Source organism: Notolepis coatsorum (assembly GCF_963971535.1).
Source record: "Notolepis coatsorum genome assembly, chromosome: 5".
In the NCBI taxonomy this organism is placed as follows: Eukaryota; Metazoa; Chordata; class Actinopteri; order Aulopiformes; family Paralepididae; genus Notolepis; species Notolepis coatsorum.
Window position 1 is genome coordinate 134,629,631 of NC_140169.1, and position 20,758 is coordinate 134,650,388.

General features: G+C 46.8%; 1 protein-coding gene across 1 annotated transcript in view; it reads right to left on the reverse strand.

The window, feature by feature from the left end:
• The window catches only part of LOC311229304 (rho-associated protein kinase 2-like), a 105,692-nt gene extending 87,994 nt beyond the window's left edge, over positions 1 to 17,698 (reverse strand). The window contains exon 1 of the mRNA XM_084315378.1: positions 17,052 to 17,698. Coding sequence (XP_084171504.1) covers positions 17,052 to 17,147 — 96 coding nt within the window. The 5' untranslated portion in view covers positions 17,148 to 17,698. The remainder of the gene's footprint in view (positions 1 to 17,051) is intronic.
• Positions 17,699 to 20,758: the final 3,060 nt, after the last annotated feature.

The window sequence follows — 20,758 nt, forward strand, 5'->3', positions numbered from 1 at the left end:
GAGGAGGAAGATGAGAATGACACAAAACCAGGACAGGAGAAAGGAAACATTACAGGAACCCTGACTTTCGCCCCTACATTCGTGGGAAGTGTGACGAGCACAGGCCAGTTTCCCCTGCTAATAAAGGGGAACGATATCTTTCACATGCCATGGTCACCTCTAGACATCGATGGTTTAATAGTAAGACTACCGGACCTTTCAGAAGGAGCCTCCAGGTGGATCACGCAGTTTGAGGAAAATACGTCATCTTTTCTGCTAGCAGTAGGTGACGTCAAATCCCTGTTGACGCGTTTGCTAGGAGTTGGTGCCTGCCGGGACATCATGGGTGACACATCGATGCGAGTGGCATGCGACACGCAGGCCCATGATGGAGACATATTCAACGCGCATAGAGCGGCGTTGTGGTACAAACTCAGGAATCAATATCCATCACGTATTAATCCGGCAAAACTGGCAGGCAACCCCATAATGGAGACGGAAGGGCCTGGCGCCTATGTGAACAAAGTACTGAAGGAGTGGAGAGGTGAGCTAGGACACAACCCAGAGATTGACCCGTTGCAGAGAACGATGTTTAGAGAAAGTGTGATGAGAGGGCTTCCAGAGGTGGTTAAGAATAGACTGGAAGACGTGGTGGGGTTAATGGACATGACTTATCCTTTGTTCTGTGCACATGTAACACATAGTGTGGAGAAGCAAAGGGCTCAGGAGCAGAAACTCAGGGATCAGGATAGAAATGACTCAAGGAAGTTAACTCAGCAACAACTGCAGCCCCAAAGGAGGTTGCAGGCAGTAATGGTGTCATCTGCGACCTCTCCACCCATGCAGGACCAGGGACCCCCGCCTGCACCTCAGGTAGTGAGAAGCTATGGCTATAGTTCACAGAACCAGGCGTTCAGGCGGCAGGCAGGGAATGGGCAATCAGGCCCACGGTTTACACAGGGACCGGGGAACGAACAACAGTTTCCCCGTTTCCACTGTTGGAACTGCGGCATGCAGGGACACAGGGAAATGAGATGTAGGCAACCATACCGTCCCGGCTCGGAGTATGGAAGACCCGTGCGCCAGGGGGAGTCACAAGGGCCCCACGACCAGGGGGAGACAGGAGGGCCCCGAAACCAGGGGGGTAATCACTAGGGGTGCCCAGAGAATGCGACGGGGGGAAATCAAATGATTGTGGTTTCCAAGGGAGCTGAGCAAGAACCTATTCTGCAGGTCCTAGTGGAGGGCAAATTAACAGAGATGATGGCAGACACTGGAGCAGGTTTTTCCTGCATAAAGCAAAAATACGCCGCTCACTTACCCCAGTCTGGACAGTATGTTCGGACGGTCGGATTCTCGGGAAAAACACAATTAATACCCACATCAGATCCAATCTCTATGACGTATAACAACAAGACCATAACAATACCTGTATTAATTTCGGACAGCACCCCGCGCAATCTCTTGGGACGAGATGCAATGTGTAAACTAGGCTGTAAAATCCTATGTACGCCTGAGGGGATTCAAATTGAACAAGACGTGTACCAAATGATGCTACAAGGGACGGGGGAGAAAGAGGCCACTGTGTTCTGGCTGGGCAACATAGATGCAGAGCTGCAAAGGGTCTGTGCCCCCTGGGAGCCATTTCTGAAAACCCAACTGCCTCAGTCTAGACAAACAAACATGGAGGCACATTGCACACTACAATATTTGACGAATAGTGACCTAGTTAGGAACAAGGCATGGTTGCAGGGACAGCCCGAGCAGGTGCAGATTGACTCATCTGCGATAATTGTAGGGAGACAGGGCGCGGCGTTGAGGGTTAACACGGGTAAGTATCTACGGGAACAACATAGACTAAGAGACGCCGCCCCACACATCACTCTGAGAATAAATCCTGGTTACGAATCCGAACATCTAGGTTCAATGATACAGGAATCCGAGACTCAAAGGTGGGTCTCCACGGAATCTCCGCTAATTTGGAACAGCGCAGATGGGAGTTTCATAAAAATAATGATTTCCTTTTCAGTTTTGGCAAAACCGCAAGTAATCAGATTACCAGGAGACCCTTGCGTTATTCCAGAGGCGGATGCTTTGCTGGAACAGGACATGTTGGCGCGCACCCCGGAACGGTTGTGGTCAAAACACGACACAGATGTGGGTCTAATATTGTCGGCACAGCCAGTGAAGGTCAGGTTAAAGAAGGGTTGTAGACCACCCTTTATCAGACAGTATACAATGAAGCCAGAGTCGGATGAAGCTATATCACATCAGATTGAGGGACTGTTAAAGGGGGGAGTGCTCGTCCCTTTCAAATCCAGATGTAATACACCTATCCACCCAGTGCTAAAGGCGGACAGGGCTAGGTACAGACTGGTACACGATTTGAGGGCGGTGAACGACGTGGTGTCTGGACCAGAGGCGGAAGTCGCTAATCCACACACCCTCCTGACAAACATCCCGAGTAGCTCGCAGTACTATACGGTCATTGATCTCACGCAGGCATTCTTCAGTGTTCCATTGGAAAAAGAGTCTCAGTATCTGTTTGCTTTTACCCACAGGGGGAAACAATACTCTTACACCCGGTTGCCACAAGGGTTCGCGCACTCGCCGCATTACTTCTCGAAGGCGCTCAAGGAAGACTTGCAAGGAGTGTGCGACACACTACTCAGCACGGTTTTACTGTATGCAGATGACATTCTAATCTGCTCGGATACACGTCAGCAGTGCCATGAGGACTCCATCAAAGTTTTGAGTGGATTAGCCGTGGGAGGCCACAAGGCATCCCGTTCAAAACTGCAGTACTGCCAGCCAAAAGTTGAGTACTTGTCTCGCGTCATTCAAAAGGGCATAAAAAGCATCTCACCCACGCAGCTCGAAGCTGTATCCAAGGCACCTAGGCCATTGACGGTCCGACAGATGATGACGTTTTTAGGGATGACTGGGTACAGCTCTGAGTGGGTGGAGGACTATACGATAGCGACAGCGCCGTTGAGGATGATGATAAAAGAGGCGGGTACAGACAAGCTTCGCGCTCCCTTGACATGGACCGAGGAGGGGGAGGACGCGTTCATAAACATTAAGCGTCTGTTGTTACAGGCCCCTGCCCTGGCGCTGCCGGATTATGAGAAGTGTTTCCACCTATTCGTCTCACATAGAGCGCAGCATGCGACAGCTGTCCTGACTCAAACACAGGGGGGGAGTGGGAAAAAACAACCGATAGCATATTACTCTAGAGCTCTTTCGCCGGTAGAGCAGGGTCTGCCACCTTGTTATCAGGCCCTGGCCGCAGCACATTTGATGTATGAGAAGGCAACGGCCGTGACAATGGGATATGACATTTGCATTTGGACACATCACAAATTGGCAAACTTGATTGAAAGAGGCAAATTTGTTCTGACCAGCCAACGGCAACAGGCTTACATGAGGCTCCTGCAGTACTCGGACGTTACGATAAAAACATGCCACGGCAGTAACCCGGCGGATCTGGTACCACTCCCGAGCGAGGGTCAACCGCATGAGTGTGAGGTGGAGGTACAGGCTTTCGTGAAACTCCGTCCTGATTTGGGAGTCGACCCGCTCGCGATAGCAGAACTCTCACTTTTTGTGGATGGGTCCTGCTATCGGGAGGGGGAAAATTTAAGGTCAGGATACGCCGTCGTACAGTGCAAACCTAACGGAGAAACACTAACAAGAAAGGCCGGACAATGCATGCAACCATGTTCGGCCCAGCTTGCAGAACTAATAGCACTAACAGAAGCATGCATAATAGCTAAAGATCGCACGTTTAACATCTTTACAGACTCTGCGTATGCGCATGGCGTATGCCACCTATTCGCGGCCATTTGGAAGGCAAGAGGCTTTAAGAAATCGGACGGCTCACCGATCCTTCACCACAAGCAGGTTGTGGCGCTTATTCAGGCTGTAAAGTTGCCCAAAAGCATTGCTATCGTAAAGTGCCAGGCACACAGAAAAGACCTGTCCTTTGTGACGACGGGAAACAACGCGGCGGACGAGGCCGCGAAGGCGGCGGCTGCGGTGCCGTCCACGGCTGTTCTGATGTTTGCGGCCGAACTGACGACTGAGGTAACTGAGGATAATTTGAGTGATCTTCAGGACTCAGCCACGCAGGCCGAGAAACAGTCGTGGACGGAGAGGGGGGCTGTAAGGGGGGCAGATGGTCTGTGGAGGAGTCATAACGGTTTGATAGTCGCCTCCATCGATCTTCTGTCCTTAGTGATACCTGAGGCTCATGGTGTTGATCACTGTGGAAGAGCAGAGACCCTGAAACGAATCACGAAAATGGGATTTTGGTCCCCAAAGCTTCAGGCACAAATTGACGTTACACTAGCCAGGTGTTTAACATGCTTACAGGGCAATGTGCGCAAAGGAGTACCGACAGTGGCGGCTTACACACCCCTCCCTGAGGGACCATTCAGACATCTGATTATGGACTATACAGACATGATAACGCCAGTGCAGGGCAAACGATACCTCCTGGTAGTAGAGGACTGCTTTAGTCGCTGGATTGAGGCCATTCCATCTAAACACAAGAACGCGGACACAGTGATCAAGTTCCTGTGTCGTGAGGTCATTCCGAGATTTGGAATTCCCACGATATTACAAAGCGATAATGGCCGCGAGTTCATCGACAAGGTGGTTAAAGGGCTGATGCAGAAATTAGGTATAAGACAGCGCCTTTCCTGTGTCTATAGTCCCGGGTCGCAGGGGAAGGTGGAAAGGGCCAATCTGGTCATTAAAAACAAACTGTTGAAAATCTGTATGCAAACTAAGCTTAACTGGATTGATGCTTTGCCACTTGCTCTGATGGCTATTAGAAGCAGCGTAAACCGCCAAACACAGCTAACACCGCATGAAATGCTTACAGGCCGCAGCATGCCAGCACCGCCATTTAGACACCTGGCTAGGGGCCCGGCATTAGATATTTTTGAGCAAGATCTGAAAAAATATCTTCAGCAAGTGACTAAAATACATGAAGCTGTGTTTCGACAGGAGCAGAGAAAGGAGAGAAAGGGGGAGAAGGAGGCGGAGAAGGAAGCCACCAAACCGAGACTGATCCCTGGGGACTTGGTCTTCGTAAAGGTCCACAAGAGAAAGTGGTCATCACCCCGGAGAGAGGGCCCGTACGAGGTGATCCGATCGACTGGAACGGCAGTCCAAGTCAAGGGATCAGCGACCTGGTTCCACTTCAATCACTGCATAAAGGCCAGCGGCGATCTCTTGGGGGATACAATCGATCGCAGTTATGCAGAACCCGACATGGAGGGTCCGAGACGGCAACTGGAAGGTGCAGTGCCTGCTGATGCTCCCGCAGATGTTGGCAGCAGTGTGCGGACGGTCGGCCGGGCACAACGACGTCATTAAGAACCGTCACGGTCGACCCGTCCTTGAGGATGACGGGTTTGAGTGGGTAGGAGTCCCACGGGGTCCCGCTCAGGCTCAAGTACCAGCAGACTTTCATGACCAGGCTCAGAATCAGGCGCCCCCTTTTCCCTCCATCGAGGAAGGGGGGGGAGAAGATAAGACTACAACCAAACGGGGTGTTTCCCGTAGGACCGCAAGGGCATGTTTTTGATTTTGACCATTCCCCCGTTACAGGCGGGGATACTTACCATTATACTAACGAGCATCGGGTTGTGGGGGTAGATAGGAGAGTTGAGCCTGTCCCGAACCAATCACAGGGGACAGGGGTGAGGGGAAAAAGGGAGGTCAAGGACACTGAGTCGGAAGAGGTGGGGGGACAGGATATGTTCCAGAGGACAGCCGGAACGTTGAGGGACTCAGTGGGCTCACTCTGGGCCAGGTTGAGGGGTTTGCTTCCTTCCGGGGAACAAGATGGGGGCGACTATGACTATGACGAGGAAGACCCGGAGGCTGACCCGATGTATAGGGCGGCTTTAGGGAATGAGTGGTTTAAGTGGGTCCAGTACACGAGCGCGCAGAATCAGATAGAGGATTGTTATGTCTGCTCCAAGGCACGTCCGGATAGGCTGCTGGTGAAGGGCACGAAGTTCAGTTGGGCTCAGTGTGACAGGGACGCAGAGGCATGGGAGGGGCCCCATAATAGTCGCCCTTGGTGCGAGGCAGAGTGTTTGGGGTTTCTCGGCTCTAGTCGTTTTAAGGCGGCAGGAAACGTCACGGATTTCAAGGATGTCACTATGCGGGAACGGTGTAGGAAATTGGATGTACGTGTGCAGGGGGTAGCGACGGGGTTGCCAATACCCAGAGGTGTCAAACTATGGCTGACCAAGGATTTCGAGTGCTTGCAAAAGGAGGGGACCCGGGATGTAGGGGAGGTGGCAGAGGGGCGGTGCACTACTATTTGGAGCATCACGACTAACTGTACGAAAGAAGGAAAGTGTGGACACGGGGTCGTGTTAAAGGGAGTGGATACCAACCCACGGCCTGTAGCTTGCCCTTTTCATGTCCAGGATATGGCACTGGCGGACCAATACTGGCTCTGCGGCAGTAGGAGGTTGAGGAATACACTTCCTTTAGATTGGTCAGGTAGATGTGCCCGGGTTCAGGCGATCATGCCAATGGTGGTCCTACCATTATCAGTGACGGAAGGACCTTCTGAGTCTCCTATCTCTCGAACGAAGCGTAGCTACAAGGCAGACCCAAGGGTGTATCTGGACAGCATAGGACAGCCAAGGGGCATTCCAGCCGAGTTCATGGCTAAGAATGAGATTGCGGCAGGGTTTGAGTCTATTCTGCCATGGATATCGGTCAATAAGAACACCGGGTGGATCAACTATTTGTTTTACAATCAGCAGCGGTATCTCAATTACACCGAGGAGGCGTTGGATGCAATGGGGGACCAGATGCACGCGACCAGTACGGTGGCGTGGCAGAATAGACAGGCTCTGAACTGGTTAATGGCGGAGAAGGGTGGAGTCTGTTCCATGTTTGGACAGTACTGCTGCACATTCATTCCGACGAATGTGGGGCCAGGGGGAAAGTTCTCCGAGGCCATGGCTAAGCTGAAGGATTTGAGGGAGGAGTTGAGGGGGAATTCTGGCCGGAATGAAGAATGGTGGGGGAGTGGGGTGTTGGAAAGATTGGGACAGTGGGGAAGCATAGTGATGCAGACGGGGATATCCATCGGGGTGGCAGGGTTGATATTGGTTCTCCTTTTCTGTTGTGGTATGCCTCTCTTGGGTAGGCTGGTAACTTCACACGTAACGAGCCAAATGCTGATGGTGGGACAGAAAGAGATTGAGCCACAAATCGGGCCATATCCTCAGCTTTATGCTGCCTTAGAGGGAGACGAGGGGATAGAGGATTAGGGGTATGGTGAGGTAGGGACATTTTCTTTTTGTTGGTTCTTTCCTTTAAGAGTGACGGGGGATGGTCTGAGTGCAGTTTTGTTGGTTTATTCCTTTAACTAGGAATTTTAGTCTGATTTTCTAATGATCCTTCGGCATAGAGATTGCAACCATTGAAAATCATTGCATTGTTTTTATTTTTTTATTATTTTTTGTTTATTTTACTTGTGGTCCTGGTCAAACCGGAATGGGAAGGGGCATCGGCAGAGTGTCGGTTCTGAGCCTGAGGAAGCATTGAGAAGAAGTGGTCGGGGGATCGGTTCTGGGGACTGGAGGGACAAAGGGGGGGGCTAACGCAGTGGGCAAGATGGGCACCTCCCGTCGAAGATGGGGGGACACGTGGTGAGGTCGGTACCAGCGCCTCCCGTCCAGGCATGGGGACATGCTTCTACGAGGACTGGAGGTGTGGCGTGGTGGTTGCTGTATTGGCAAAATGTGACTTTTGGCAATACGGTGAGGAGACTATGGCGTGGGCATGGAAGGGGGGCTGAGCGATGGACACTGGGACTCAATGTTATGGAAGAGACAATGTCATTTTTTTGGGAGGGATGTTCTATGTTTAGTTCTGACGGTCAACTTCTCCTTTCCCTGATGAGAGTCGCGGTTTCCGGCCGGAACTGTGGCTCATTTGGTAAGCGGTGGAGGTTGGGGGGATTTGTCTGTCAGGTTAGGATTATAAATTGGGGTATTTTTTTTTTGATGTTTTATTATTACTCTTGTTTTGAGCGGTTTTGTGTTTATTGTGAGAACGGTAGTCAGCCTTTGTTGGTCCGTTAGGGGTCCAGTGAATGAAGTAAGGTTTCTTGTTTAGTTAGACGTTCACATTTTCTTGGTTATATGATTTGGGTGGGACTAGGGATAGCCCCAAATGGGGGAATGTTGGGGAAAATGTGTATGAGGTGGACTAGTTTAATATAGGTCAACTAGCAGTGCTGAAAGACGTCTGGCTGACGTTCTTAAAACAACTTGGACAGAGGGACATTTCAGTACGGCACATTGTGTGCTGGTAATCTTATCTTGTTCTTTTCTCTCTTTCATACATACACAGCACACACACACAGACACAGGCACAGCACACACACACAGACACACGGACACGCACATACACAATACACACATACAATACACATACGTCTGTACGCAGACGCACGCACACACAGACACACACACACATACACACACACACACACATCTCACTCTCTACATCATATCGTGTGTGGATATCATATCTTGCTTATCTCTCTTCATGTTCTCTCTCTCCGATGTTAAATCTACGTATCATCTTAATGTACGTCATGTCAGATCTGACATGATGTGATACGTCATCATATCTGTCATGGGGGGGCAGGACTGAGAGGGGATTTAGGGACAGGCAAAGGGATCCAGGGTAGAGTGTTTTTTTGTTCAAGCCGTGGTGATCCTCTTTGACCCATAGCTCTTGCTGTTAAAGAACTTCTTTTCTTAAATAAATTACCTATTTGTTACAATTGGAAATATCGTCTCCTGCTGTGTTAAACAACCTTTCCACAACAGTGTCCCGGAGAGTCAGCATTGCCTTGGCTCGGGCTGATCGCTATACTAACTCGTTTGGCTGAGTTAGGGGGAGGGGAGCCGTGGGTGGGTCCTGGGCGTTGTGGACAGCGACCCCTACAGTTCGGTCGGGGCGCCTGCTCAGCAAGGGTAGGATCTGGAGAGAGGTAGTGCGACCTTCCACACGTTACACTCTCCCGGTGAGAATCTGCGCTGCCAGGCTGGCTGCCGGCTGGCTGCACATGCGTCGGAGGAAAGCATGTGACAGTCTCCGGCCTCTCGGACCAACAGTAGGGGGGAGTGCGCAACAACCAGGAAGGGGGTTGGGAATTGGCATAACGACTAACAGTGGGATGGGAGAAAAATCGGAAAAAGAAGGAGGGGGAAAAATTAAATTAAAAGATAAAATAATAAATAAAAAAAACATTCAGGGTGAATGTAATGTGAGCCACCGGCGCTCGAGCCACCTCGAGGGACTATTGAGGCAACAGTCTCGCTTCGCCAGTTTCTGACAAAAATGCGTCAAATCGGTTACTAATGGCAAGGCGCTCGCCACTAACGCAGGAGATGCTGGGTTCGAGCCCAGCTCTCGGCGTTGCTACTGGCTTGGCTGGTCGTTCATGGTCGTTCACAATTGGCAGTGTTAGGGGTGGGAAAGCCAGTGGGTGGGGATTGGACGTTGTGGACAGCGACTCCTACAGGTCGGTTGGTGCGCCTGTACAGCAGAATCAGGAAGTATCGGGGGCAGCGTGAGCCTCCCACGCGTTAGTCCTTGCCACTGAGAGATCGCGCTGTTCAGGTGAAAAGATGCGACAGCTGCCTCCTCATGTACCGGAGGGGACACGTGATGCAAGGCTTGGTCCTCACTGCAGCCGACCAGTGGGAGGCATAGTCTAGCAACGTTCGAGACAGGGGAGGGGAGAATTGAAGGAAGAATTGGTGAGGCAAAATTGGGATAAAAAAATAATTATTAAACTTTTTTTTTTTAAAGATCGGATCGGGAAAGATCGGTATCGGTAGATACTCAAAATCACATGATCGGGATCGGATCGGGAGGATGATCGGGACATCCCTAGCGTGGACGAGTTTCTCAGAATCTGCCAGGGTGAGTGAGGAACGGAGTTTAGTGATGTTTCTGAGGTGAAAGAAAGAGGTCTTGCAGGTGTTTGATGCGAGTTTCGTATGTGAGGTGGGGGTCCATTTCCACGCCCAAGTTGGTGACAAGGGTGGAGAGGGGAATGTCCTGACCGGAGAAGGAGGTGGTGGTGATGGTGGATGACTGGACCTGGTGTGGGGTACCGATCAGCATGGCTTCAGTTTTGGAGCTGTTGACCTGGAGAAACCTGTGGTTCATCCACGCCTTAGTCTCCTCCAGGCAAGCGGTCAGTGTGGGGGGTGATGAAGGCAATAGGTCGAGAAGGACCAGAATCCAGCATCCGCCGCCATCAGAAGGTCGTTGGTGACCCTGACCAGGGCTGTCTCTGTACTGTGCGCAGAGCGTAACCCAGACTGGAACTTCTCAAAGATATTGTTGTCTCTGAGGTGTGCTTGGAGCTGCACTGCAACTACCTTCTCCAGCACCTTGTAGAGGAACGGGAGGTTGGAGATGGGCCGGTAGCTGACGAGGGCCTCTGGGTCCAGGGTGGGTTTCTTGAGGAGGGGGGGGTAATGATGGCAGTTTTGAGGGCAGGCGGAACGTGGCCAGCCTGCAAGCAGAGGTTGATGGTGCTGGTCATAAGGGGACCAATAGTGCGGATGTTGGCTTTCACCAGGGCTGTGGGGAGGGGATCCAGAAATCCTGAAATCATCTGGTGACCCCCCCCCCGCGGCGGCTCGTGACCCCCACTTTGGGAACCCCTGGTTTAGGCTACAGACAGCCCATTAGCACAAAGTCCAAAACAACTGTAGTAAAGTCCATAACCAAATAGTCAAGTCAGCTTTATTTATATAGCACATTTACAATGACTAAAAGCCAACCAAAGTGCTTTACAGGTAGGACATGATAAAAAACACATACAATGCAGTAACAAGTAAAATACACTAAGATTACAGAAAAGGGTATAGTACACTTAGAATAATGTCCATATCCAAATAGAATAATGTAGTAAAGTCCATATCCAAATAGAATAATGTAGTAAAGTCCATAACCAAATAGAATAATGTAGTAAAGTCCATAACCAAATAGAATAATGTAGTAACGTCCATAAGCAAATACAATAATGTAGTAAAGTCCATAACCAAATAGAATAATGTAGTAAAGTCCATAACCAAATAGAATAATGTAGTAAAGTCCATAACCAAATAGAATAATGTAGTAAAGTCCATAACCAAATAGAATAATGTAGTAGACTACAGACCAGCTGATCACCACCAAGTCCACAGCTTTAGAGTGTCTCTCCCCCAGGTTATGATGTCCCCAAGTTGTCCAAGAAAACAACGACAGACAATAAAATGCTGCAGTCAATTTGTGAACGCCTGAGCTTCATATCATGTTGTTATTATTATGATATGCGTCACAATCACACACACACAAACTAGTGTTGTCAAAAATATTGAAAAATCGATACATATCGATTCTGAATATTTAAAATTGTATAAGGAAGTTGCATTGTTCCACACACACACACATACACACGTGCATTCAGTTAAGTCGGAATATGACTGTAATACAAACAGTTCAGTTTGTCAGGTACATGCAACACAGATTACAGTGTTTACATCTGTCTGCTTGAGAAAATACCATGTTCTGCAATAAAAATGATTGAAGTGAGATGAACAGTTATTTTTAAATGTGTGATCTAAAGATAAACAACAGGTTTTAAAAGTGTTATATTTATCTTCTCGTATAGTACCAGAGAGAAGCTGAGGAGAATCAACCAGCAACAAAAGCAAAATAAATAAAAAAATAAAATAATCTTTTTTTTTTTTTTACATTTTAAGATTGAACCTTTTTCCCTGTGGTATCGAAAATCGATACTTTTCAAGGTATCGTATCGAAGTTCGAAATTCCAGTATCGTGACAACACTAACACAAACACACCCCTACTCCCCTCACAGTGCATAGAATACCCCAGAAAGTACTACCAGGTGGTGAAAGTCACAATAAAATGCATATTTAGCCCTATTAAATGGTAAATGGTGCATTTATATAGTGCTTTTATCGAAAACGCTTTACAATTTGTTCCTCACATTTTACCCATTCACTCACACATTCACACACCGACGGTGGAGGCAACCATGCAAGGTGCCAATTAGGGGTTAAGTGTCTTGCTCAAGGACACTTTGACACGCTGCCTTGGAGGAGCAGGAATCGAACCAGGAACCTTGCGATTACCAGACGACTGCTCTACCTCCGGAGCCACTGTTGCCAACGTTAAATGGTTGGGCCTGGTTCCATTTTCAATAGACACAGAGTTTTTGTTTTGTTTCAGCTTGAAATGATCCCAAACTTTGGGCACTTCTTTGTCCCGTCTCTTCTCTTTGTGTCCCACACATGTGTCCCACATGTTTCTAAAAACATGTTTTTCATTTCCATTTCAAAAAATTAGGGATGCCCCGATCGATCGGCCAGCGATCGGTATCGGCCGATATTCAGTATAAATATGAGATCGTGAATTCCGATAATGCTTTATTTTCGCAGATCGTGAAAACCGATCGAAGACACGCGCGAAAAACATGATCCAATTCTCAGCGGAGTTCTCACTCGCTGACTTCTCTCACAGCCACACAGCTGCTGCAGCGCACTGCCCCTCCCCCTCCCAGACCCCTCATGTCAACAAGCTCCGGCAATAGTCTAGTGCATGAGACCTCCGTGAGCTAACGTTAGCTACCTAGCTAACATTACTGTTTAAACAAAATGACCCAGTCAACTATTCACTTTTAGTTTAATACACAAGGCATTGTCTAATGTTATCTAGCTGGCTAGCTACTGATAGCTCCTGATATCAACAAATGCTCCGGCAATAGTCGAGTGCATGAGACCTCCGTTAGCTAGGTAGCTAACGTTAGCTCACGTTAGCTCACTGTTTAAACGAAATGACCCAGTAAACTAAATAGTTCACTTTAGTTTAATACATGAGGCGTTGTCTAACGTTATCTAGCTGGCTAGCAGTAGCTACAGATAGCTCCTGATATCAATGTCTTATAACATAATTGACATTATTCGTTTTTGCAGCTGTTGACTAATTAGCTATCATGCTTCATAACTGAACACTGCGAACATCTTATACGTTTCAGTTCATAGGAAAATACTTTGACTATAATGGTCATAAGTAAATTAACTTAGATACTGTTGTGCTTAACACCCAGTACTATTCATTTTACTTAATTTCTAAGATTAGATTAGATAATTTAGACCGGACTTTGAGAATGCCTGTGTTAGACCTACAGTATAATACTGCCAGCTGCTATAAGAAAACCAAAAACGATCGGTATCGGCAGTGTATCGGCCGATATGACTCATAGACGATCAGTGATCGGTGGCAAAAAACGTGATCTGGGCATAAATAATGTCCACACCAATGGTGTTTTAGGAAATCTCTGTCCACAACAACACAAAACCGCTCATATGAACTGACCTGATGGCAGGCTGCAGGGAGCTCTCCATGGTTCTGATTGCAGAGAAAATACTCAGTTTTCAAAAATATCCGTATACATTGTGGACAGGGGCATTGGTCACAATGTTAACGCTAACGCTCCATTTCACTCATTCCACACATATACAGACAACGTTTTTTTTTTTTTTTTTTTAAAGCTCCACCCTGGAAGGTGTCTCGGAGGTTTTCAGTGACCTAAAACTATTATACTACGTTTTCAGAAATATCTGTATACAACGTTATCTCTCTCTTCCTCTATTTTGTAATCTGCATCATCAAATCACATCTTCTTTGCATATCCAGACAGCGTTGTGGTTGTGCAACAGTAATGATAATCTGTGTAAAAATAATAATCACGATTATGTAGGTCAATATAATCTATAAGACTTTGGAAATATGATGAATTTATTTAACTTAAAAAAAATAAAACAATTAAAACCCTGTTTTTAAACAGCGGATTTTCTTGAACTTTAAATATAATACAACTGAAAAACAAAAACATGACTCAACCTGGCTCAAAGGCTTGACCTTGCTGAAAAACATGACCTGACAAAATGTTGATGAGCTTGTTTCCTGTAAGCATACAGAGAAGATTGACCAGCCATCCCAGTTAAGGGTAAGTAACATTGTTTGTCAAACAGTGTCGAACTTGAGTGCTACAGTCTTGAGTGCACTGCATAGTAGTAGTATAGACATATTAGCATAGTAGGTAGTAATATAGGCAAGGTAGATTCAGTAGTATTCACTAGTAGCAGAGTGCATACTAGGAAAAAAACAGTACAAAGGTTAGTAGTTTCTTTATGATTTCATATTACCAAGGAATTGCACATTACAGGAAATGTTTGTGCAGCAATTCCCAGAGCCAGAGCCCTTCCTGTGCTCTCTGATATCTTAACAATTAAAATCTAGTACGCAGACCATCTTCTGCCTCAATCCTTTGTTCCTCAGCAAAGCGCTCAAAAAAACAGCTTCGGTAAGTACACACAAATATGTGTGGACAAACAGGAAATAGTAGTGGGAGGCCGTGGCAGGTTATCTCTTGGAGTCAATTCCAGGAAGTGACTTCAGCTTCCTGTTGGGTAGTTCCCTGCACAGGGCAGAGTGGTCATTGTTAGGGCCCACTACAAAGCTGGTGTAGTCACAGTCAGAGGTGACCGTAATGATGAGTGTTCGACAAAAAAACTGTTGACTGAAGATTCTCTTTAGAGAGAGCACAGTCCTACGCAGATAGTTGGAAGACATTCCACGGTCAAACATATCCGCTGCTACTTCCTCCTATTATTTTCCCTAAACATATTGAATCAATTATATTTTATTTCCCCCTATTTCTTTTAGTCTACTTTGTAAATAACCAAAAATTAAGTTTAAAAAGTGAAATAATTTCAATTCAAGGAGTCTGTGCAGCCAGGTGCGTTCACTGCGTCCATGGAAACGACGATGAATGTATATAAAGGTATGGTTTTCACAGAAAATATGTCTGTTTACCTTTCTGATTTGAACTGTGTCACTGCATAAGTCATACATGTTCAGAAAAGCTTAATATTTGGTTGTTTGTGATACTGTATGCAATTCAGAGTTATTACCACATTTTCTTTCAAACTAATTTGGTGGCGGAGGACCGTTTTTGTTACAGTAATACTAATAAGGCACTTGAGACAGATCCGCTCTGCAGGCTGTGTGACGTAGAGGTGAAGAGGCAGCTCTGCGTGGGAGTGTGGAGACTGTAAGTGAGGTTAGATAATTGGGTTTGTAGAAAGAAGTCCACCCATAGGACTACAGTGTCAGATTGGTATAGCTAAGGCTTTCCGAGTAGGGCTGGTTAAAATATCATATCACTAGTTATTTCCAGTTTTGATGCATAGCTTTGGCTTCCCAGTACAAATGACAATGTGATATGACATTATCTTTGATGTATTTAATACAATAGTCATGGAGCTAATTCAAGATGGTATTATGTTCTCATCCAATTCCCATCACAAGTTCTTCATAATACTGCTGTATTATGTGCAATTTATATCGGATCAAAGACAAACATTTTCGTATTCATGCTGTTGATGGCGTCGTAAAAATACATACCTTTGCATGGATAGGAATAGGATTAAGATATGTTAAAATATAGTAACCTATACTTCCTGATTTCAGAGAGCTTTCATTTGCGAGAGACTCACTGCCACCCAAAATAGACACATTTGACTCCAGGTAATTTTGGTAGTCTGGAGGACCATGTGTCAAAGGCCATCTCAACGAAACCTTAATTTAATCCATCAGAGGTTCATGTTAAATAACAGCTTCCAGTAACCACTGGTCCATCAAAACTGTCTGGCTACTGGATTTCTGTTTCCAAGTTCCAAATCTCATTAGGATGTGATTTGAAAGTGTGCATAATATACAAAGTAATCGGTTTATTTCAAAACTGTGCTGCTCACAGATGTTTACATCGCTAAGAATTGAAAATGGGGGACCCTGATGTAAACAAGTCAGACAAACGTCTTTCTCTGCTCTGCATCCCCTTAACAATTGTGTGTATTGAGCCGTACTGTATTGTTTTGTACCCATTCTGCAATCTGTTAAATAAAGTTTTCATTCATTTACAATTTACATGGTGGGCTTATACTTGTCTTCGTGTTCCCCCCTGAACAACCAATCAGGTTATTCAAAGACATTTCCTCAAGGGAGCTATAGAGTGAGCACTTGCCGTCCCGCTCGCATCTAGAAAAGCATGTTTATCCAGTCTAGATATTTCATCTCTGTTTTCCTAAAAGGTATTATTGGATTGTGCCAGAAACGTATACCACAGCGACTGTGCCACGAAGGTGGGGGTTTTGGGCAGATTTATCATAATTACAGTGCCGGTGAAGTACAGGGTGTGATGAGAGAAAACGCTTTGTGGTGGTAGCCAAACGCCTACGGTATGTAGAGAGATGTGGGCCAGTGCCTGGAGGCAGAGAGGTGTGTGCCGAGATTCTGTCAATACAGATAAGGCTCCTAACACAACAGTGACTGGTCTGCATCAGTCCACGTCAGGTTAGATGTGTGTCAGATTTGCATGTTGTCTGAAATGGCTATAATCTGCAAACGCTGGGGGTCCTTGTTTGACTTGATACTGGTGGGGTCTTCTGGCACTAGGCCTTACATGCTTGGGGCAGGTCAGGGAGGGGTCATATACCTGCCAGGTGGGCCACTAGGGAGTAGATGACTGGACCAGAAACTAAAGAGGAAGTAGTCACAAGCTGTATTCCCGCACATTCCAATCCACATTCCTACCTCCACTCGTGTTATTATCATCATGGTAATGGCTATAGAAAGTGTTACATTCAGTAGACCAGCTTGATAACTCGGAGCAGACTTATGGCAAATTGTCACCTATGATGAGAGACGATTATTGTCTCCCGGGCGGTGTCGCTTGCTTGTTGTTGGTTTAGTGCGCTCTTCATTATAATACATCTCTCAACACTTCTTCAGATCCTAACAGATCCATTAACCTACAGGGTCGCGTTCATGTTGTTGTTTAGCCAGCTGGCATTGTGATGAATTATGGCAAAGCTAGCAATGAACCAACTGCTACCGGGGCCAAACAATGTTAATAATAAAAACTTACCAGTAGGCTTTCCAAGTTGATCGCCGACTGCGGGTCCCTCACCATGGATTCCAGCTTTTTCAGCCGGCTGTCCAGTCTCCTCTCCGCTCCAGACATGATCTATATAGAGTGATTCTAGTTCCCGTCCAGTTAATAAGACAAAAACCACCTGTAGTATTATTATTTTGCTGTGATTCTACCTCGACTTGCTGCTGCTGCTGCTGTTGCCGGTTGAGTGAGCAGCGCTATTATCATGTCAACTCCTCCAGAGAGACAGTGAACTTGTTGTTGTAGGTTAATAATTATTCAACCGCTGCTTAAGAAGAAGTAGGCGACGGCACTTTTTTTTAACCAATAATGTTCTCTAATATTTAACAAGTGGTTTTATTATCGACATTCAAACGGTAACGTGACGCTCACTCACTCTCACTGTCGCTGAGTCGCGCAACAACTCTCTCAGGTGCGAGCGCCGCGGTCTGTCTAGTAAAAGGTAAACATTCCCAAATCATAATCCCAAACGACTCCGGTAGCGGCGGCCCCTCGCAAACGTGTTCTCTCTCCCGACCGATTTATTAATAAATGTTCGTTACTCGAGTCTCAGATCGGTATCTTCCTCGGACACTTGCTTGCCTGGCTCGGCGGCCACTGCTCCTGTACTGCGCGCTGCCCCACACGCTGCTGTACCCAGAAGCCCCACCAGGCGCGCAGGAATTCCTCTCCTCTTATCTCATTGATCTCTTTTACCGTCAGGCGCTCGACTAACAACTTTATAAGTATTTTTGGAACGCTCATTCCTCCTCGCCCCTGAAAACTAAACACGTTTTGCTTCATATAGATAGGCTTCCTAAGAAGTCCCTTTTCAAGTTTGACTTTGTTTGAACCCCTCCCCTCCCATTTTCCCCCTTTTCATCAAGTTCAATCATTATACTGTGTGTGTGTGTGTGTGTGTCTGTGTGTGTGCGTGTGTGTGTGTGTGTTATGTGTTGACATCACCAGCAACAAGTTTAGCCAATGGGTCATCCTGTCAAAACTAATTAAAGGGCCACTTCACTGGGGAAACAATGCTGATTTATTTAGCATATAATGTCACACTTATCTTATTTGCTCTTTAATTTAGTTTGACAGTTAATGAGTTGAAATAAATAATGTCGTCAGAGGACACTGGATCTGTGCGTTGTGTTAATTACAGCTCAAAGTAAATGACGGAGATGAAGAAATAGCAATCCCTATTGCTATTTATTATTTTTCCACCTACATCATTTCCATTGAGCTTGTCCTCTGATGACATCCCAGGAGGACAACTCATTAACTTCTCAACACATTAACGTAAACAAAACGGTCTTGCTGTTTTGCCGTTTTGGGATATGTGTGCGATCACGTGCGGCATAAATAAGCATAGTTTTTCCAATGACATGCCCCTTTAACACACCGTGCAACAGTGGTAGTTGAGCAGTTGTATCCGTATACGGTGGGCCTACACAATTAGACCAGACGTTGTCGTTAAGCTTAGAATAACTTTTATTTATTTATTTACTTTACAAATAGGTGTCCACCAAAGCTCCCTGTTACTGAATCCATCTTCAAATACAAACAATCTCTGAACACACTCTTTTCATACAGTAGGTTAAATGTTTAATCTGGGTGCTAAAAGGCCACAATGTATGGGTTGTCAGGCAACAATAGCAATAGTCTATCATTTCTGCAACAAAGTATTTCTGTCAGACACATGGCGAGCGGCAACAATGCAGGTGTGTAATAAACTTGTAATAATGGCAGGTCTCCATTGTCCTTTTTGGCCACCAGGGTTAAAATTAGAGGACCACCTCTTGACGCCACAGCTATTCACATGGTGTGGTGTCATCGGTGAGATTGAGTGATGTCACCGGCGCTGAGTCATCCAAGCCTCGTTGACATAGTCTCCCGCCCAGCCGCGGATGACAGTGACATAAGGACAGGACCGAAGGTGAGAATGTGGACTGGAATGAGTGGGGACACAGTGAAACGTTTCGTTGCTTTAAGTACACACACACACACACACACACACACACAAACACACACAAACACAGACACACTGATTGGCATGTGCTTTTTGGAATGCGGTGATGGCAAGGGGCGGGTCAAGTCAGAGTTATTCTTGGGACTAGGTCATGATAGCTCAAGGGGGCTACTGGGGTAGGTCGTGGCCTCCTAGGATATAGGTGAAAGTATTCTCTGGCTGTGTTTTTAATTGACCTATCATCAAGCCCCCCCCCCCCCCCCCCCCTCCCTTTTCTTGATCCTCCAATCACAATCGTCACTTCCCCGAGGGAGAGCTAAAAGAGGGCGGGGTCTGAGATAGGTCCATTAATGGTGGGCTGCGTCTCACAGCTCTGTGAGGCGTCGTGTGAGACCTGGAAGTGTGGCGACGTGAGACCAACGTGATGGCAGCAAGTAGTGTTTGACAGCTGGATGATCAGTGTACAGAGAAAATAAGAACTACGATGTACTTGGCGTGAGACAGCAAACATCAGTTGGCATTGACTACAGAGTACTGTAGGGTGTCGATAGGTTTCCCAGTGTCTTCTCTGTGTGGGCCTAGAATGTTTACTGCTTGCTTGTCAAAAACAGGCAGGTGCAAAGTTCCAAAACCAAAAGGCGAACACTGCCCCCTAGTGGACATACAGTATATAAACATTTACAAGGGGGTGGCGGGCAATAAGAGCTTCAGCACTCACAAAATACAATCATGAAAGGAAAAAAAATTAAACAAATAAAAGCACTTTTTTTTTCTTTTTCTTTTTTTACATCTACAGAAGCATCACCATCCATAAGTTAATATAAAGTCAACATAGCATCTGGTGTAGAGTACAATGTGAAAAAAAAACAAGTGAAATCTTACAAAGTGATGAGTGTTGGCGATGCCCCTAACAGCTCTGGGATCAGATCTCATTATGGTTCCCCCTGGAGGGACACTGTAATACTGATCGCCGCATATCGCAGCCTTTTGACAGTTGAAAATAATACCACGACTGGTAATATGACTACCCTGTTGTCCAAAGCCTTCTGCTCGAAACCACATTTTCTACGTACGGTTTGACAGATTAAGATGAAGGGGGCGACGGCGGGCGTGGGTCTGTTATAGCAACACATTTTTATGGATCCGCGTCGTGGAGATTCCGGCGAATGTTCACAGACCGCCGCGGCCGTGCAGTCCGTCGAGTCCGTCTAGTTTTACATTGTTTGGCGAGGAGGCGTCGCGATCGCCCCGCTCTCCCCGGTATATCATATTACGCCGTTCGGTCTTCCCTCTTCACGGCCCGAAACAGACCCTCTCTCCAGACAGTGTGTGTGTGTGTGTGTGTGTGTGTGTGTGTGTGTGTGTGTGTGTGTGTGTGCGTGCGTGCGTGCGTGCGTGTGTGTGTGTGTGTGTGCGTGCGTGCGTGCGTGTGTGTGTGTGTGTGTGTGTGTGTGTGTGTGTGTGTGTGTGTGTGTGTGTGTGTGTGAACTGCCCAGAGGAGGACATATAGCCTTCGTCTCAGCAGAATCTCTCTCATCCCTTGAGGAGACGAAGAGAGAGAGAGAGAGGAAATCACAGGCAATCACTTGTGAGGAGGAATCATATACTCCAGAACCGGTGTGCTCTGTAGTGTACTGTATACTGTATTTAGTTTGGGTGGAGAGATGGAGGAGAGGGGTGGGGGTGGGGGGGGGCAGATATTCCTGGCTCTATGTCAAAAAAAAAAAAATCT